The sequence below is a fragment of the Pantherophis guttatus genome, chromosome 14 (assembly GCF_059756535.1).
Source record: "Pantherophis guttatus breed Tessera chromosome 14, ASM5975653v1, whole genome shotgun sequence".
NCBI lineage: Eukaryota > Metazoa > Chordata > Lepidosauria > Squamata > Colubridae > Pantherophis > Pantherophis guttatus.
The window spans coordinates 15,508,429-15,523,656 of NC_142076.1; the positions used below are offsets into that span (position 1 = coordinate 15,508,429).

Below are 15,228 nucleotides of genomic sequence, written 5' to 3' on the forward strand. Positions count from 1 at the left end.
CCTTGCATTCAAATTCGGCCGGCCGGCCCTATTGCCAGGCAATGAAAAGGAAATTGCCGACATTTCTACGTTGGTGTGGCTTCCTGTGTCCTCTGCCCACAGCCAGCCGGTTCCCAGGGGCATCTGACTCAGGTGACAATGGCCCTTCAGTAAGCTGGTATTGTCAAGATGTTGAGAACCCCATCAATGCAGGGAGCTTTTCATGTCCTCCTCTCATTCTCTGTATTCTCCAAAGAATTTCTCTCCGGCTTCCACCACCCACACCGTCTCCAGATCCGTCAACGCGGCGGCTGCTATTTACTTTGTTTCACTAACAAATTTCAGGAAGGGGGGTGGGTGGTATGTCAAGTGTTCATCCAGGCTCTGTGTTCCCACCCCACCCCACCCCACCCCTTCTCTTTTTCATATTCTAATGCCCCCACAAGTCTGCTAGTCTCAATGGCCTTTACAGCTCCCATCACTGCTAGTTTTCAGTTGACCCCCAGGGCTAATTTTGCATGGGTGAGTGGCTTTGCCTTCCCTTTCTCCTGCCATTCACTTGGTCTGAATGAATGATACGAGACAATAGCAGTCTTCCAGTATTGGAGGGGCTGCCCCGAAGAAGAGGGGTGACAGCCTATTCCTTAAACCACCTGAGGGCAAGACAAGAAGTAACAGATGGAAACTTATCAAGGAGTGGTAACTTAGAACTAAGGAGGAATTTCCTGAGTGTGGGAACAGTTATTATTATTATTATTATTATTATTATTATTATTATTATTATTATTATTTAATCTTTAGTGAGATTCACAGCCTTTGAGGCTGGTTAATAGCTCAGCAGCTCGAGTCCTAACCAAGGACCTAGGAACTGTTAAGGTATCGTCAGAGGATGTAAGCTGTTCTGAGTAAGATGGTTTTTTGTAGAGTCAAAATGTCCAAGTCCGGCAAATTTAGAATTTCTAAAGAGCGGGGTAGCCCTTTGGGTATTGCTCCAAGGGCTCCAATTACAATCGGGACAACACACGATTTCTTTTTCCACAGTCGCTCAACTTCAATTTGCAAGTCCCGGTACTTTGTGATTTTTTCTTGCTGCTTATCTTCAATCCGTGCATCACCAGGTATTGCAATGTCAATGAACCATACTTTTTTCTTTTCAACTATTGTTATGTCAGTCTTTGTGGACCAAGTGCCTGTCAGTCTGAATCCTAAAGTCGCACAAGATCTTGAGTTTCTCATTCTCTAAAACTTTCTCAACCTGATGTTCCCAGTGGTTTTTGCTATACTCAAATCCAAATTTCTGGCACAATTTCCAGTGAATGATCTTAGCAACACGGTCATGGCGTTGTAGGTAGTCAGTTTGTGAAATTTTGCTGCAGCCACTGATTAGGTGGTCAACTTCTTCTTCTTCTTCTTCTTCTTCTTCTTCTTCTTCTTCTTCTTCTTCTTCTTCTTCTTCTTCTTCTTCTTCTTCTTCTTCTTCTTCTTCTTCTTCTTCTTCTTATTATTATTATTATTATTATTATTATTATTATTATTATTATTATTATTATTATTATTATTATTATTATTATTATTATTATTTATTAAATTTTTATACCGCCCTTCTCCCGAAGGACTCAGGGCGATGTACAGCCATATTAAAACAAACATATACCATAAAATTTAGAAACAATTTAAAATATATAAAATTTGGCCCTTCTATTCAAAACTACAAACACCCAATTAAAATTCAATTTCTAAGCCAGCCTGGCCTGTTGAAACAAAAGAGTCTTAAGGGCACGGCGAAAGGTACGTAGGTCGGGGATCCTGCGGATCTCCAGAGGCAGTTCGTTCCAGAGGGCAGGTGCCCCCACAGAGAAGGTTCTCCTCCTGGGTGTCGCCAGTCGACATTGTTTGACCGACGGCACCCTGAAGAGTCCCTCTCTGTGGGAGCGTATTGGCCGGTGGGAGGCTATCGGTGGCAGAAGGTGGTCTCATACATAACCAATGGAACGACTTGCCTCCAGAAGTTGTGAAAGCCTCCCATCACTGAAGGCTTTCAAAAAGAGACTGGACAGCCATTTGTCAGAAACGCTATAAGGTTTACTGCTAGAGCAGGGAGGTGGGCTAGAAGACCTCCAAGGTCCCTTCAAACTCTGGTATTCTGTTCAGAGTTTCAATATTTGAAGGGCTGCCACAAAGAAGAGGAGGTCAACCTATTCTCCAAAGCACCTGAAGGCAGAACAGGAAACAATGGATGGAAACTAATCAAGGAGAGAAGCAGCCTAGAACTAAGGAGAAATTTCCTAAGGGTGAGAACAATTAACCAGTGGAACAACTTGCCACCAGAAATTGTGGGTGCTCCCATCACTGGAGGTTTTTAAGAAGAAACTGGAGTGGTCTAGGGTCTTCTGCTAGAGCAGGGGGTTAGACTAGAAGACCTCTGAAGTCCCTTCCAACTCTGTTATTCTGCTTCTGAATATCTGTATCTCTGTTCTTCCACCAGCTGGTACCCTAATAATTCCTTTTCAAGTCCCTGATTTTGGGCCGGCTTCTAGGTCATAATGCCAAGGATGGTTTCCGATACCTCTCTCTTTATTTATTTATTTAAGAGGTCTTGATCTGTAAATCAAACAGAAAGCCAAGGTGTGCATAACATTGTTCCTAAAATTGTATTTATTTTTTTTAAAATTTGATTTATATGCCGCCCTTCTACGGAGACTCAGGGCGGCTTACAATGCGTTAAGCAATAGCCTTCATCCTTTTGTATATTTATACAAAGTCATCTTATTGCCCCCATAATCTGGGTCCTCAATTTACCTACCTTAGAAAGGATGAGTCAACCTTGAGCCTGGTGAGATTTGAACTTGCAGTAATTGCAGGCAGCAGATGTAAGTGGATGTTAATTAGTCTACTGAGCCACCAGAGCTCCTGGTGGCTCACGGTTGCACGGTTGAATGGTACTCTCTCATTCTTCTCCAAGGAAACTCTCCAGGGAGTTAACAAGGTTTAAAACAAGCAGACCTCAAGAAATAAAATTAAAATGGAGCTTGAAATTAACTATGGAATAAAGAGGAACAATTTAACAGCAAGAAGCCGATAGAGTAAACTTGGAAGGACCTGTTATTGTATTCAAACAATGGATTAGAGGCAATGGGATTGAAAAAGTGAAAAAGGGAGAGAAGAGAATGCATGCTTGGGGTTTAAGCCATGTCTACACTGGATCGCAAAAAGGGAAGCAGAGGCTCAGTGACTAAGATGCTGAGTTCCCTGATCAGAAGATTGGCAGTTCAGTGGTTCGAATCCCTAGCGCCGTGTAATGGGGCGAGCTCCCGTGACTTGTCCCAGCTTCTGCCAACCTAGCAGTTCAAAAGCACGTTAAAAAATGCAAGTAGAAAAATAGGGACCACCTTTGGTGGGAAGGTAACAGCGTTCCATGCGCCTTTGGCGTTGAGTCATGCCGGCTACATGACCACGGAGACGTCTTCGGACAGCGCTGGCTCTTCAGCTTTGAAACGGAGATGAGCACCGCCCCCTAGAGTCGGGAACGACTAGCACATATGTGCAAGGGGAACCTTTACCTTTTTACACTGGATCTCAAGTATTTACAAGTACACAAAGTTTATTGGGCTTATTCCAGCGTTTCCCAGCAGGTTTTAAGATGTATGGACTTGGGATAGATCGGCAAAGATTGGACCTGGGATAGGCAAATACTGATGTTTGGTGGTATTAGAGGTATCATCGCAGGATGTAAGCTGTTCCAAGTAAAGCTGTCTTTTTGCAATTGACTGATGTGGATTTTGTGCCAATGCCGATGATGTTCAAATGGTGCTCCAGATGTTTTGGGGATTTCATCCGAGGCGCCTATTCCTCTTGGTTCAACCTTTGCTTTCTTTTGCCACAATCACTGAATCTCTATTTAGAGGTCTTTGTATTTTGTTACCCTTTTCTAGTTCTTTCTCATTATTATTTTTTGGAAAAAAAAAAGAGGCTTTCTGTTCCTTTTATTTAAATTTTTTTGGGGGGGGAGCCAAAGCCTCTGCTGTTTCCCCTTTTCCGACAGAACCGAAAAGCCGCAGCTCTCTCACCATCTGGGGCCGGTTGAGTTTGCACGCTATTTTCCAGGTTTTCTTCTTCTGCTGCTGCTGCTTTGTCTCTTGTTTTCCCTTTCTTTAATTCAAGACACCCGTCACAAGGCTGTTAAACAGCTTGTCCATAAAATGCCGAGCAGACCCTTTTCGGCTAAGTGCTCGGAAGCAACCCCAGAAAGAGATCCCAGACCAAAAAATAAATAAATAAACCCCAATCGTGTCCCAGTGTCTCCACGTCAACCCGCCCTCCCCGTGTGTGCCTCCCTCCCGAATCAGGGAAGGGAACGTGCAGGGAGGGTGCTCTGCCTCGAAACATGGGCACAAGAAACCCCGCAGGGCAGGAGCTTTCGGCCTGTCAACCCCAATCAACGTCACGCTGCGCCTGGCATCTTCGATTTGCATCAACAAGCCAAGTTATCCACGCTAGGATGGCGGGGTGATGGCAGATCAAGAGATCTGTACCGGGAGATCTTGGGGGCAATTTTACAGCCGATAGAGAGTCCTCCGCCGAGGGAGGCAAGGTCAAGAAATCCCAGACGGTAGCCCTAATTGGCCCATTTTGCCAAACTTTGTGCTTTGCAAATTGCCTGCAAATTGTTTTTTTTATAAAAAATGTGTCCCGTTTTACAGTTTGATTATTGGGTTTTATGTTGCTTTGGCTTTTGATTGGGAACAGCCCAGAGTTGGTTATCAGATGGACGGCTGTGTAAATGTTTTAAATCCAATAGCAATAACGCTTATATACCGCTTCATAGTGCTTTTACAGCCCTCTCTAAGCGGTTTACAGAGTCAGCCTATTGCCCCCAGCAATCTGGGTCCTCCTTTTACCCACCTCAGAAGGATGGAAGCCTGAGTCAACCTTGAGCCAGTCAGGATCGAACTGCTGGCAGTTGGCAGTATTAGCTTGCAATACTGCATTCTAATCAATGTGCACCATGGAAGGAAGGGAAGGGAAGGGAAGGGAAGGGAAGGGAAGGGAAGGGAAGGGAAGGGAAGGGAAGGGAAGGAAGGAAGGAAGGAAGGAAGGAAGGAAGGAAGGAAGGAAGGAAGGAAGGAAGGACGGAAGGGAAGAAAAACAGCTATAGCACTTAGACTTACATACTGCTTCACAGTGCTTTTACAGTAATCTGGATCCTCATTTTACCAAATTCAGAAGGATGGAAGGCTGAGTCAACCTTGAGCCGGTCAGGATCGAACTGCTGGCAGTTGGCAGTATTAGCCTGCAATACTGCATTCTATCCACTGTGCACCATGGAAGGAAAGGAAGGAAGGAAGGAAGGAAGGAAGGAAGGAAGGAAGGAAGGAAGGAAGGAAGGAAGGAAGGAAGGAAGGAGAGAGAAAGGGAAGAACAACAGCGATAGCACTTTAGACTTATATACCGCTTCGCAGCCCTCTCTAAGAAGATTATAGAGTCAGCCTCTTGCCCCCAACAGTCTGGGCCCTCATTTTACCCAGGATTGAGAGAGCCAAGCAGCCTTGACGATCACTTCTGACATGCTTCTATTTTGGCCCTTTACAAAGAAGTGTGTATGAAACACTGAAAATGAACTTAGCTGCCATCTATAGCAGGCCCAGCTGTCCCTTGAAATCCTTTCCTCCAGCAAAGTTTAGAAATGCCTATTCTCTCTGGCCCTTCATTCGGGAGTTAAAGGCGGTGTGTGTTACGGCCCCTCTTCCCATTATTTTCCATAAAGACCAGATAGTTGTGGAGTGAGTTTTTGGCCTCATTGTACAGCCTTTCTTGCCACCGTTGTTAAGTGAATCACTGCAGTTGTTAAGTTAGCCACACGGTCGTTAAGCGAATCCGGCTTCCCCGTTGACTTTGCTTGTCCTGACCCCAGGACCCTGCAACGGTCATAAATACGAGTCAGTTGCCAAGCATCCAAATTTTGATCACTTGGCCATGAGGATGCGGGGAATGGTCGTGGGTGAAAAACGGTTGTAAGTTGCTTTTTTCAGTGCCGTTGTAACTTTGGGCAGTCACTAAACAAATAGTTGTAAGTAGAGGACTATCTCTCGTCATTTTTTTTTTTTTTAAAAAAACCTGCTTATATATGTAGCTTCTTTCCAAACTGGACCAATCAAAACTGCCCCTTCGCGGCATCTCGGATTTGTCAGCGGCTTCTTTGCTTGAAAGCGGGATTACCTTTACGCCTCTTTTAATAACACTCTGTGCGAAATAGCGGTTCCCCGACCTAATCTTTCTTTCTTTTTTTTTTCTTTTCTTTTTTTTCTATACTGCCCTTCTCCCGAAGGACTCAGGGCGGTGTACAGCCTGATTAAAAGCACAAAGACAGACAAAATTTAAAAATAATTAAAATTATTAAATGATAGGCCCAATTATAAAACCCCAAATTTAAAATCCCATATTTAAAACCAATTAAAATCTTTACATTGATAATCTAAATGCGGAGAAGATGGGGTATACCTCCTAGACAAAGGATTCCTAGCACGGAAGTCTTTCTGGAAAATGGAGGGGGAGGAAGGGTGAAATGCAGGATGGAATTCAGCATCTCCAAGTAGGTGCAACAGAACCACGTCAAGGAATATTTCTGGCAACCTTTTCCAAACAGATCTCTCAAGCCTCTGAGCATTTTGACCGAGTTGCCTCGGTGGACGCCACTAAGAACAAGATGCTGTTGATGTCGATCATCATCAATCTAGCTGCTCTCCCGTTTTTTTCTTCCTGACGTTAAATTTATCCGCTCCTCCTGTGGCTGAAAACTTGGCGCGTGAGGGCATCCAGGCAATGCCAGATCGTTCTGGGAAATCCAATTGCACACTGAGCCAAGCACTTTTGCTTTTATTGATCAATGCTCCACAGGGAGCGTTTATAATATATATATATATATATATTTGCAATCAACACACCTCGCATATTCCCCACATGTTGCTTTGTCAGCCGATTCATCTCGGGGGTGTGCCAGCTGTCTCCTGCCACAAATAATTTATTCCCACTTGCCCAGTTCATTCCTGGGCATCTTCTATTTTCATTTGACCTAAAGTCAATTACTAATATTCCAGCGGATTAAAATGAACCTGGGGTGACTTTGACTCCTTCGGACTGGAACGGGTGAGGTTTTCCGTGATTGGCTTTTTGGACACGAAGCCCTTCCCTGTCGGATTTGAGTTATTTACGTTCCCATTCCTACTTTAGACTTGGATCGGTTCCCCGACAGATCCTCGTGATTGGAAAAACGAAGCCCGGTGCAGGCATGGACGGAATTCGTATTGCAATGTTAGGAAGGGCAAGCTTGTATTTCTCTGGAAAAGAATGCTGGGATGTAAACATCGCTGAGAATTGACTTTGGGCCAGTCACCAGGAGACTGTGAGTTCTAGTCCCGCCTTAGGCATGAAAGCCAGCTGGGTGACTTTGGGCCAGTCACCAAGAGATGGTGAGTTCTAGTCTCACCTTATGCATGAAAGGCAGCTGGATGTCTTTATGCCATTCACCAGGAGATGGTGAGTTCTAGTCCTCCTTAGACATGAAAGCCAGCTAGGCGACATTGGTCCAATCACCAGGAGATTGGGAGTTCAAGTCCCGCCTTTAGCATGAAAGTCGGCTGGGTGACATTGGTCCAGTCACCAGGTGATTGGGAGTTCTAGTCCTGCCTTAGACATGAAAGCCAGCTAGGTGACATTGGTCCAATCACCAGGAGATTGGGAGTTCTAGTCCCGCCTTAGACATGAAAACCAGCTAGGTGACATTGGTCCAATCACCAGGAAATTGGGAGTTCTAGTCCCGCCTTAGCCATGAAAACCAGCTGGGTCACTTTGGGCCACAGTCCCTCTCTCTCAGCCCAGCCCACCTCACAAGGTGGTTGTTGTATGGAAAATAGGAGGAGGAAGGTGGGTTGGATACGTTGGATGGCCTTGAGTTAATTTGTAAAAATAATAAAGGGCAGGATATAAATAATAATAATAAAGAATATATATATGATTTTGAAATGGGAATATTTTCTCTAGTCCTAGGCCTCCCATTCCTCTGTCTCTGCTGCTCACCGAGAAAGCGGCCGGCCACATCATCCAAACCTTCTGGAAAGGTTATCGGGTAAGGCCCTTCTATAATAATTTTTGCCAGATATTCCCTCCGTGCAACAGACTTTAGCTCAAGGGGAACCCTCTGCTTAGGGTGTCAGCCCCAAGTGCTATAAATGTCTACAAAGATGCAGGTGGACTGAGGACTTGTATAGCAGCCATTCCTCAGCTGCGACAGGATTGTGGGAGAAAAGATTTATTTATTTATTTATTTATTTATTTTATTTAAATTTGTATACCGCCCTTCTCCTGGTGGACTCAGGGCAGTGCACAGCCAAGTAAAAAACATCCAATACAAAAGTTAAAAATTTAAAAGAATTATATCCTTTGGCCGAAAAATTAAGAACCTTACGACTAAAACCCATTAAACAATTAAAAATCTAATATCTCAAAAACGGGGGGGGGGGGGGGGTGTTCACGCCAGCCCTGCCTGATGGAAGAGAAAAGTTTTTAGGGCGCGGTGAAAAGCCCGGAGATCTGGCATCCTCCGTATCTCCGGGGGCAAATCGTTCCAGAGGGCAGGTGCTGCCACAGAGAAGGCCCTCCCCCTGGGGGTCGCCAGCCGACACTGCCTAGCTGACGGCACCCTGAGGAGTCCCTCTCTGTGGGAGCGTACTGGACGGTGGGAGGCTATTGGTGGCAGAAGGCGATCCCGCAAATACCCAGGTCCGATGCCATGGAGCGCTTTAAAGGTGGTAACCAATACCTTGAAGATGCTAGACAAAAGATGCTGACAAGGGTGCAAAACTCAGTTTTGGTTTCCCACCGTGCTAGATGTTCAAAAGCAGATGCGATCAGGGGCCAGGAACGTCTTCAAGTCACGTTCTCCCTTGTCTTGTTTAGTCCACAGCAGTGTTTTTTTCAACCTTGACCAACTTTTAAGACTTGGGGACTTCAACTTCCAACTTTGGCTGGGGAATTTTGGGAATTGAAGTCCACGTATCTTTACAAGGTTGAGAAACATTGGTCCAGATGATACATTTAAATAAAACCACACGTGTCCCTTAGGGTGGAAGGACTCAGCAAATTGGGGGAGAAGAATAAGCAAAGAACAGGATACTTGGTATTTGGAAAGGAAGGAGAAAAAGGGATTGTAGGAGAGAAGAATGAGGGGTGATTTGAAAACGAGTCATAACGAGAGGAAATGAAGAGCTAAGAACACCCCAAGATGTTTTCTGAGAGGACACCAACCTTCTTATATTTCTAACTCTTGTCCTTGAGATGGCAGTTGCCCATCCCAACTACTCCTCCTGAAATCCTCCCCAAAGTCCTTTAAGATTTAAATCATGCCCAATCCCCTGACTTTTGCCGGCTAAACTTTGCAAGATTTCAGAGGTCTTACCCATGAATGCTAAATCTGTGTGCTGGCGTACGTTTTGGGCAGTGGTGGAATTCAATTTTTTTTTACTACCGGTTCTGTGGGCATGGCTTGGTGGGCGTGGTATGGCTTGGTGGGAGTGGCAGGAGAAGGATACTCCAAAATCTCCATTCCCACCCCACTCCAGGAGCCAGCCAGAGGTGGTATTTGCTGGTTCTCCGAACTACTCAAAATTTCCTCCGTCAGTTCTCCAGAACCTGTCAGAACCTGCTGAATTTCACCCCTGGTTTTGGGTCTCTAAATCAAGTCAATCTGTTGGAAAAAGTTGGGAGACTCAAAAGCATGGTTGAAGGCAGTCTCACAAAATGGCCGCTGTAGCAACACGGTGGCCATAACTATCTCCTTGGGGTCGACCTCCAGTTTGGAGGCTTAAAGCAGTTTGGGAAATTAGGAAAGGAAATTGGGAAAGGAAGTAGCCTCAACTGAGAGCAGCTGTCCAGAGTAAGTCCGTATAACATGTGAGATAAACTTAGCCCAACTATAAGAGGCCTATAAGGGCTATAAGAAGAGACCATGTTCCATTTGTGGCTTTTCTGCCCAGCTTCTACTGGAAACATGATCACGGACTAAAGGCCCTTTGCTCTAATCCTCTACTACAGAAATTGTACGGGTGATTGATTGATTGGTTGGTTGACTCGTTGGTGGGTGGGTTGATTGCTGTGACCCAACGTGCTCTTGATTGTCCTGCTTTTTTTTTCCCCCCGTCAGGGGAAAGCACATGAGGTTGGAGAGTAGAGGGAGAGGGTTGTCAGAGACACACACATCCTCTCATTCTGGATTTAAAGGTCAACCGAAAGGATATGGCTGGAGATTTGCTACTTATACTTCTCTTGCTATTTTAAGCCAGACACAGCAGACATCTGATAGTTTCCATTATAAGAAGTAATCCTATTGGTAGCTTATTCTGTCCTGATGAGTCCCTGCTCAGTCAGAAAGCGAGAGAGAGGGATGGATGGATGAGTAGGTAGGTAGGTAGATATGATAGATTATAGATGGATGGATGGATGGATGGATGGATGGATGGATGGATGGATGATAGATAGATAGATAGATAGATAGATAGATAGATAGATAGATAGATAGATAGATAGATGGATGATAGGTAGATAGATGATAGATAGAGATCAATAGATAGATATGATAGATGATAGATAGATGGATGATGGATAGATAGATAGATAGATAGATAGATAGATAGATAGATAGATAGATAGATAGATAGATGATAGGTAGATAGATGATAGATAGAGATCAATAGATAGATATGATAGATGATAGATGGATGGATGATAGATAGATAGATAGATGGATGATGGATAGATAGATAGATAGATAGATAGATAGATAGATAGATAGATAGATAGATAGATAGATAGATGATAGGTAGATAGATGATAGATAGAGATCAATAGATAGATATGATAGATGATAGATGGATGGATGATAGATAGATAGATAGATAGATAGATAGATAGATTATAGATGGATGGATGATAGAAGATATATATATATAGAGAGAGAGAGGGAGATAAATTGTGGATGGATGGATGGATGGATGGATGGATGGATGGATGGATGGATGGATGGATGATGGATAAAGGAAGATCCCAAAAGATCATTCCATAGCCGGAAGTTAAACGGATGTGTTATTGTCTCTCTGGTTTCTTTGTACCAATCGGTTAGAAAGTATCACCCCTAAGTATCTGTGGAGGTTCTCAGTCATCCAGGTCATGGTTGTCCCCAAAGTGGCTTATTTAAAAGACAACTGGACTTTGTTTGTTTCCTCGTAGATGTTTCACTTCTCATCTAAGAAGCTTATTCAGTTCTGTTCAGCTCTTCAGAGAACCGAGGAAGCTTCTTGGAAGAGAAGCAATACGTCTTCAAGGGAAAAACAAAGTCTAGTTGCTTTTTTAAAAAAACACTCTCAAATACATGATGATGATGTTATCCATTCAGCCGTGTCTGCTTCTTGGTGATTGCATGGGCCAGGCATCTCTAAATCTTCCTAAATCTAAATACAGTACTTAACGTCACCAACAGAGAACTGAGTTTGGGGAGATGATATCATGTTGTCAAGAAGCAGGGGTGGACTGCTGGGGGTTCGTAGGGGTTCGGGAGAACCTCTAGCTAAGATTCTGTGCAGTTCGGAGAACCCCCAAATCCCATTCCTGGCTGGCCCCGCTCACCCCTCCTCTCCCAGGGTGGGGAGCGCATGGAGGCTCGAGGAGGGTGAAAAACGGGTCTGCTGGAAGTTTGGGAAGGCCGGAAATGGGCCTCCAGAGGGCCTCCGGAGCCTGGGGAGGCCGTTTTCGCCCTCCCGGAGGCTTGAGGAAAGCCTCCGGAGCCCGGGAAGGGCAAAAACGCCCTCCCCCCACCATGGTGCAGGAGGCCGACTAGGCCATGGCCATGCACACCCAGCAACTAGGCAGAGAACCCCTTGCTAATATTTTTGAAGCCCACCCCTGTCAAGAAGACTATTTAATATTGACTCAACATGTCTGTGGAGATTCTCAGCCATTCAGGTCATGGATGTCTCAAAGGTGCTTTTTTTCAAAAGGCAACTGAACTATGTTTTATCCTTGAAGAAGTTTCACTTCCCATCTAAGAACCAGTCATCAGTTCAGGCTGAATGGTGGGGGAGATGGATTACTTCTGCTAATCCTTCCATCCCCTCCGGCCACCATCCAGCCAAAAATGATGAAGCTTCTTGGATGAGAAGAGAAACGTCTTCTTCAAAGGGAAAAAAAAAACATTTGCCTTTTGAAGGAGCACTTTTGAAATTGATTCCACAGATAACCTCCAGCGTTTCTTACCCAGGCACGTATGTTTCCCATTTCTAGGTCCGTTGTGATCCTGAAGTTCAAGAATTACGCCAGTGGCAAAAACATTTGAGGGAGACAAAGAACATTAACAAACGCGTACGAGAATTCTGGGCCAATCAGGAGAAGAAAGGTAATTAGTCTGAAATGGTTTTTTTTTTTTTTAATTTGATTTATATGCCGCCCTTCTCCGGAGACTCAGGGCGGCTTACAATGCGTTAAGCAATAGCCTTCATACTTTTGTATATTTATATAAAGTCAGCTTATTGCCCCCACAAACTGGGTCCTCAATTTACCTACCTTAGAAAGGATGGAAGGCTGAGTCAACCTTGAGCCTGGGGAGATTCGAACTTACAGTAATTGCAGACAGCTGGTGTTAATCACAATGCTATCAGTCTGCTGAGCCACCAGTCCCTTCTCAGTTTATTCTCAGTAGGTCGGTGTCACAACTGAAAAAATGTGAGGCTAATTGATAAGTTCAGATGAGCTTTTCTCAACTGTATATGTCCAGGGAACTCCAACCTTGGCAACTTTAAGCCTGACGGACTTCAACTCACAGAATTCTGGGAGTTGAAGTCCACCAGGCTTAAAGTTGCTAAGGTTGAGGACTGCATCGGATTACAGCCCCCGCTAGGAAATTCAACTCTTGCATATAAGTGAACGATTTGCAAGCAAGGTGAAAAAAATAAATAAAATAACCGCCATCTAAAAGAAATGATGTAACTAGAAAAAAATATTGCTCAGAAATAGACCCCCTCCCCCCTCAATCTTTTGAAAAAATACCTTTGAAGAAGAGCAACCAAGATGATTAGGGGACTGGAGGCTAAAATATATATGAAGAATGGTTGCAGGAACTGGGTATGTCTAGTTCAATGAAAAGAAGGACTAAGGAAGACATGATAGCAGTGTTCCGATATCTCAGGGGCTGCCCCAAAGAAGAGGGAGTCAAACTATTCTCCAAAGCACCTGAGGGCAGGAGAAGAAGCAATGGGTGGAAACTAATCAAGGAGAGAAGCAACCTAGAACTAAGGAGAAATTTCCTGAGAGTGAGAACAATTAATCAGTGGAGCAACTTGCCTCCAGAAGTTGTGGATGTTCCAACACTGGAAGTTTTTAAGAAGAGGTTGGACAACCATTTGTCTGAAGTGGTGTTGGGTTTCCTGCCTAAGCAGACGGTTGGACTAGAAGACCTCCAAGGCCCCTTCCAACTCTGTTTATTCTATTCTATTCCTATTCCTATTATTCCTATTATTTCTATTTCTATTTCTATTCTATCTCTCCATATCTTCTCTTCCAAAGAATCGGTAAAGTGTTCTTGCAATTTAAGAAATTATTTAAATTATTGAATTGTTTTTTAAACTGCTTTTAAATTTTATATGCAATGTTTTATCTCGGCTGTACACTGCCCTGAGTCCCGCAGGAGAAGGGCGGTATAGAAATAAAATAAAATAAAATAAATAAATAAATAAATAAAAGTGCCAGTCTTGAAAGAAGCCATTACAGGTCGAAGGACAAAAGGGTTAGAAGATATTTTGCTCTTTTCTTTTCTTTTCTTTTCTTTTTTGGGACATAGCCGAACATGTTTTTCATCCTTTGCATAGGAAGGACATCCTGATGGCCCTCGATGCCCATCACTTGTGTGCTAGCATTGTTTTGCCAAGACAACTGATCCTTGAGTCTCAACCCCAAATATCCTCACTCGCTCGATTGGAACACTTCGCCCTTAAAGTTATGGCAATGACCGAAAGGTTTCCCCATCTCTCCTCAGCTTGCAAAAACAAAAAAATCCCCTCTCACATGATCAGATGAAAAGAAAAACATTTCCCCTTTTGCTTGCAGTGTGTTTGTTTAAAAGAACCGTCCTTATTTTTATTTTTTTTTAAAAGGCATTTTCTACTCACCATGAGTTGGCAGACCCAAGACTGAACTTCGTGGGGATTTCATAAGCCTTTCCCCCTTTGGGGCCCATCACATGATAACAAAATTGTTTATTCGGGTTTTTTTTTCCCCCTCTCCTCCCCACACCACCCAGACAATGGCACATCTGTCCTTTGCAAACAGCAGCCTTCATTCAAAATGTGCACAAAAGCGACCATTCTCTTTCCTGAAACTTCGTCGTTCAAGGGTGGAAAACGTATCAATGGGCATGTGTCGTGCGTTGGCACAGCTACGCAGCTTTCTCCTTCTCGAATGCCTGAGATTCTTCTCCTAAGTTTAGGAATACTAATGTCTTCCTAAAGGACATATCCCCTGCATGAGAATTGTGGAGGCTGACGTCTGCCTGATCATTGTCTATCCTCTGCCATCCGAGAAGCTCAGAAACATAGGTAGCCCTTCAACGGAACCACCGCAATTGAGCCTTTCTGTTGCTAAGTGAGACAAGTGCTGAGTTTTCTTCTTGCTTTAATGGGAGAGAAGCAGGGGTGCTATTCAGCAGGTTCTAACAGGTTCTGGAGAACCGGTAGTGGAAATTTTGAGTACTTCGGATCACCAGCAAATACCACCTCTGGCTGGCCCCAGAGTGGGGTGGGAATGGAGATTTTACAGTATCCTTCCCCTGCCACGCCCACCAAGCCACACCACGCCCACCAAGCCACGCCCACAGAACCGGTAGTAAAAAAAAATTGGATTTCACCACCGGAGAGAAGTCCACAAATCGTAAAGTTGCCAAGGCTGGATACACCCCTGGTTTATACCAAATGATACCCTTTTATTTAATTTGCCTTTTTTTTTTTTCCTGATCGGTCTCCGCCCATCGTCCGCGTGCATACAAAATCATGAACCATCCTTTCGGAATCAAGCCACACGATCCGCGCTTGCGTGAGCCTGAATGTTAAAAGAATGTGTTTGCATCCAGTGCCACTCAGGTGCCAGAGAGGGCACGGACATTTGATCTGGTCTGTAACAGCTGAGAATGCAGCCCTCCAAAACCCACAGCAGCCC

At 44.3% G+C, this 15,228-nt stretch overlaps 1 protein-coding gene across 6 annotated transcripts in view; it reads left to right on the forward strand.

Moving 5' to 3' along the window:
* Positions 1 to 15,228, forward strand: part of IQCK (IQ motif containing K) — a 124,445-nt gene that overhangs the window by 12,273 nt on the left and 96,944 nt on the right. For all 6 annotated transcript variants that reach the window (XR_004592697.3, XM_034426252.3, XM_034426253.3 and 3 more), the window contains exons 7-8: positions 8,017 to 8,101; positions 12,307 to 12,418. Coding sequence is in view for 5 of the 6 variants with exons in the window: in XM_034426252.3 (XP_034282143.2) it covers positions 8,017 to 8,101; positions 12,307 to 12,418 (197 nt within the window). In the remaining variant the exon portion in view is untranslated. The remainder of the gene's footprint in view (positions 1 to 8,016; positions 8,102 to 12,306; positions 12,419 to 15,228) is intronic.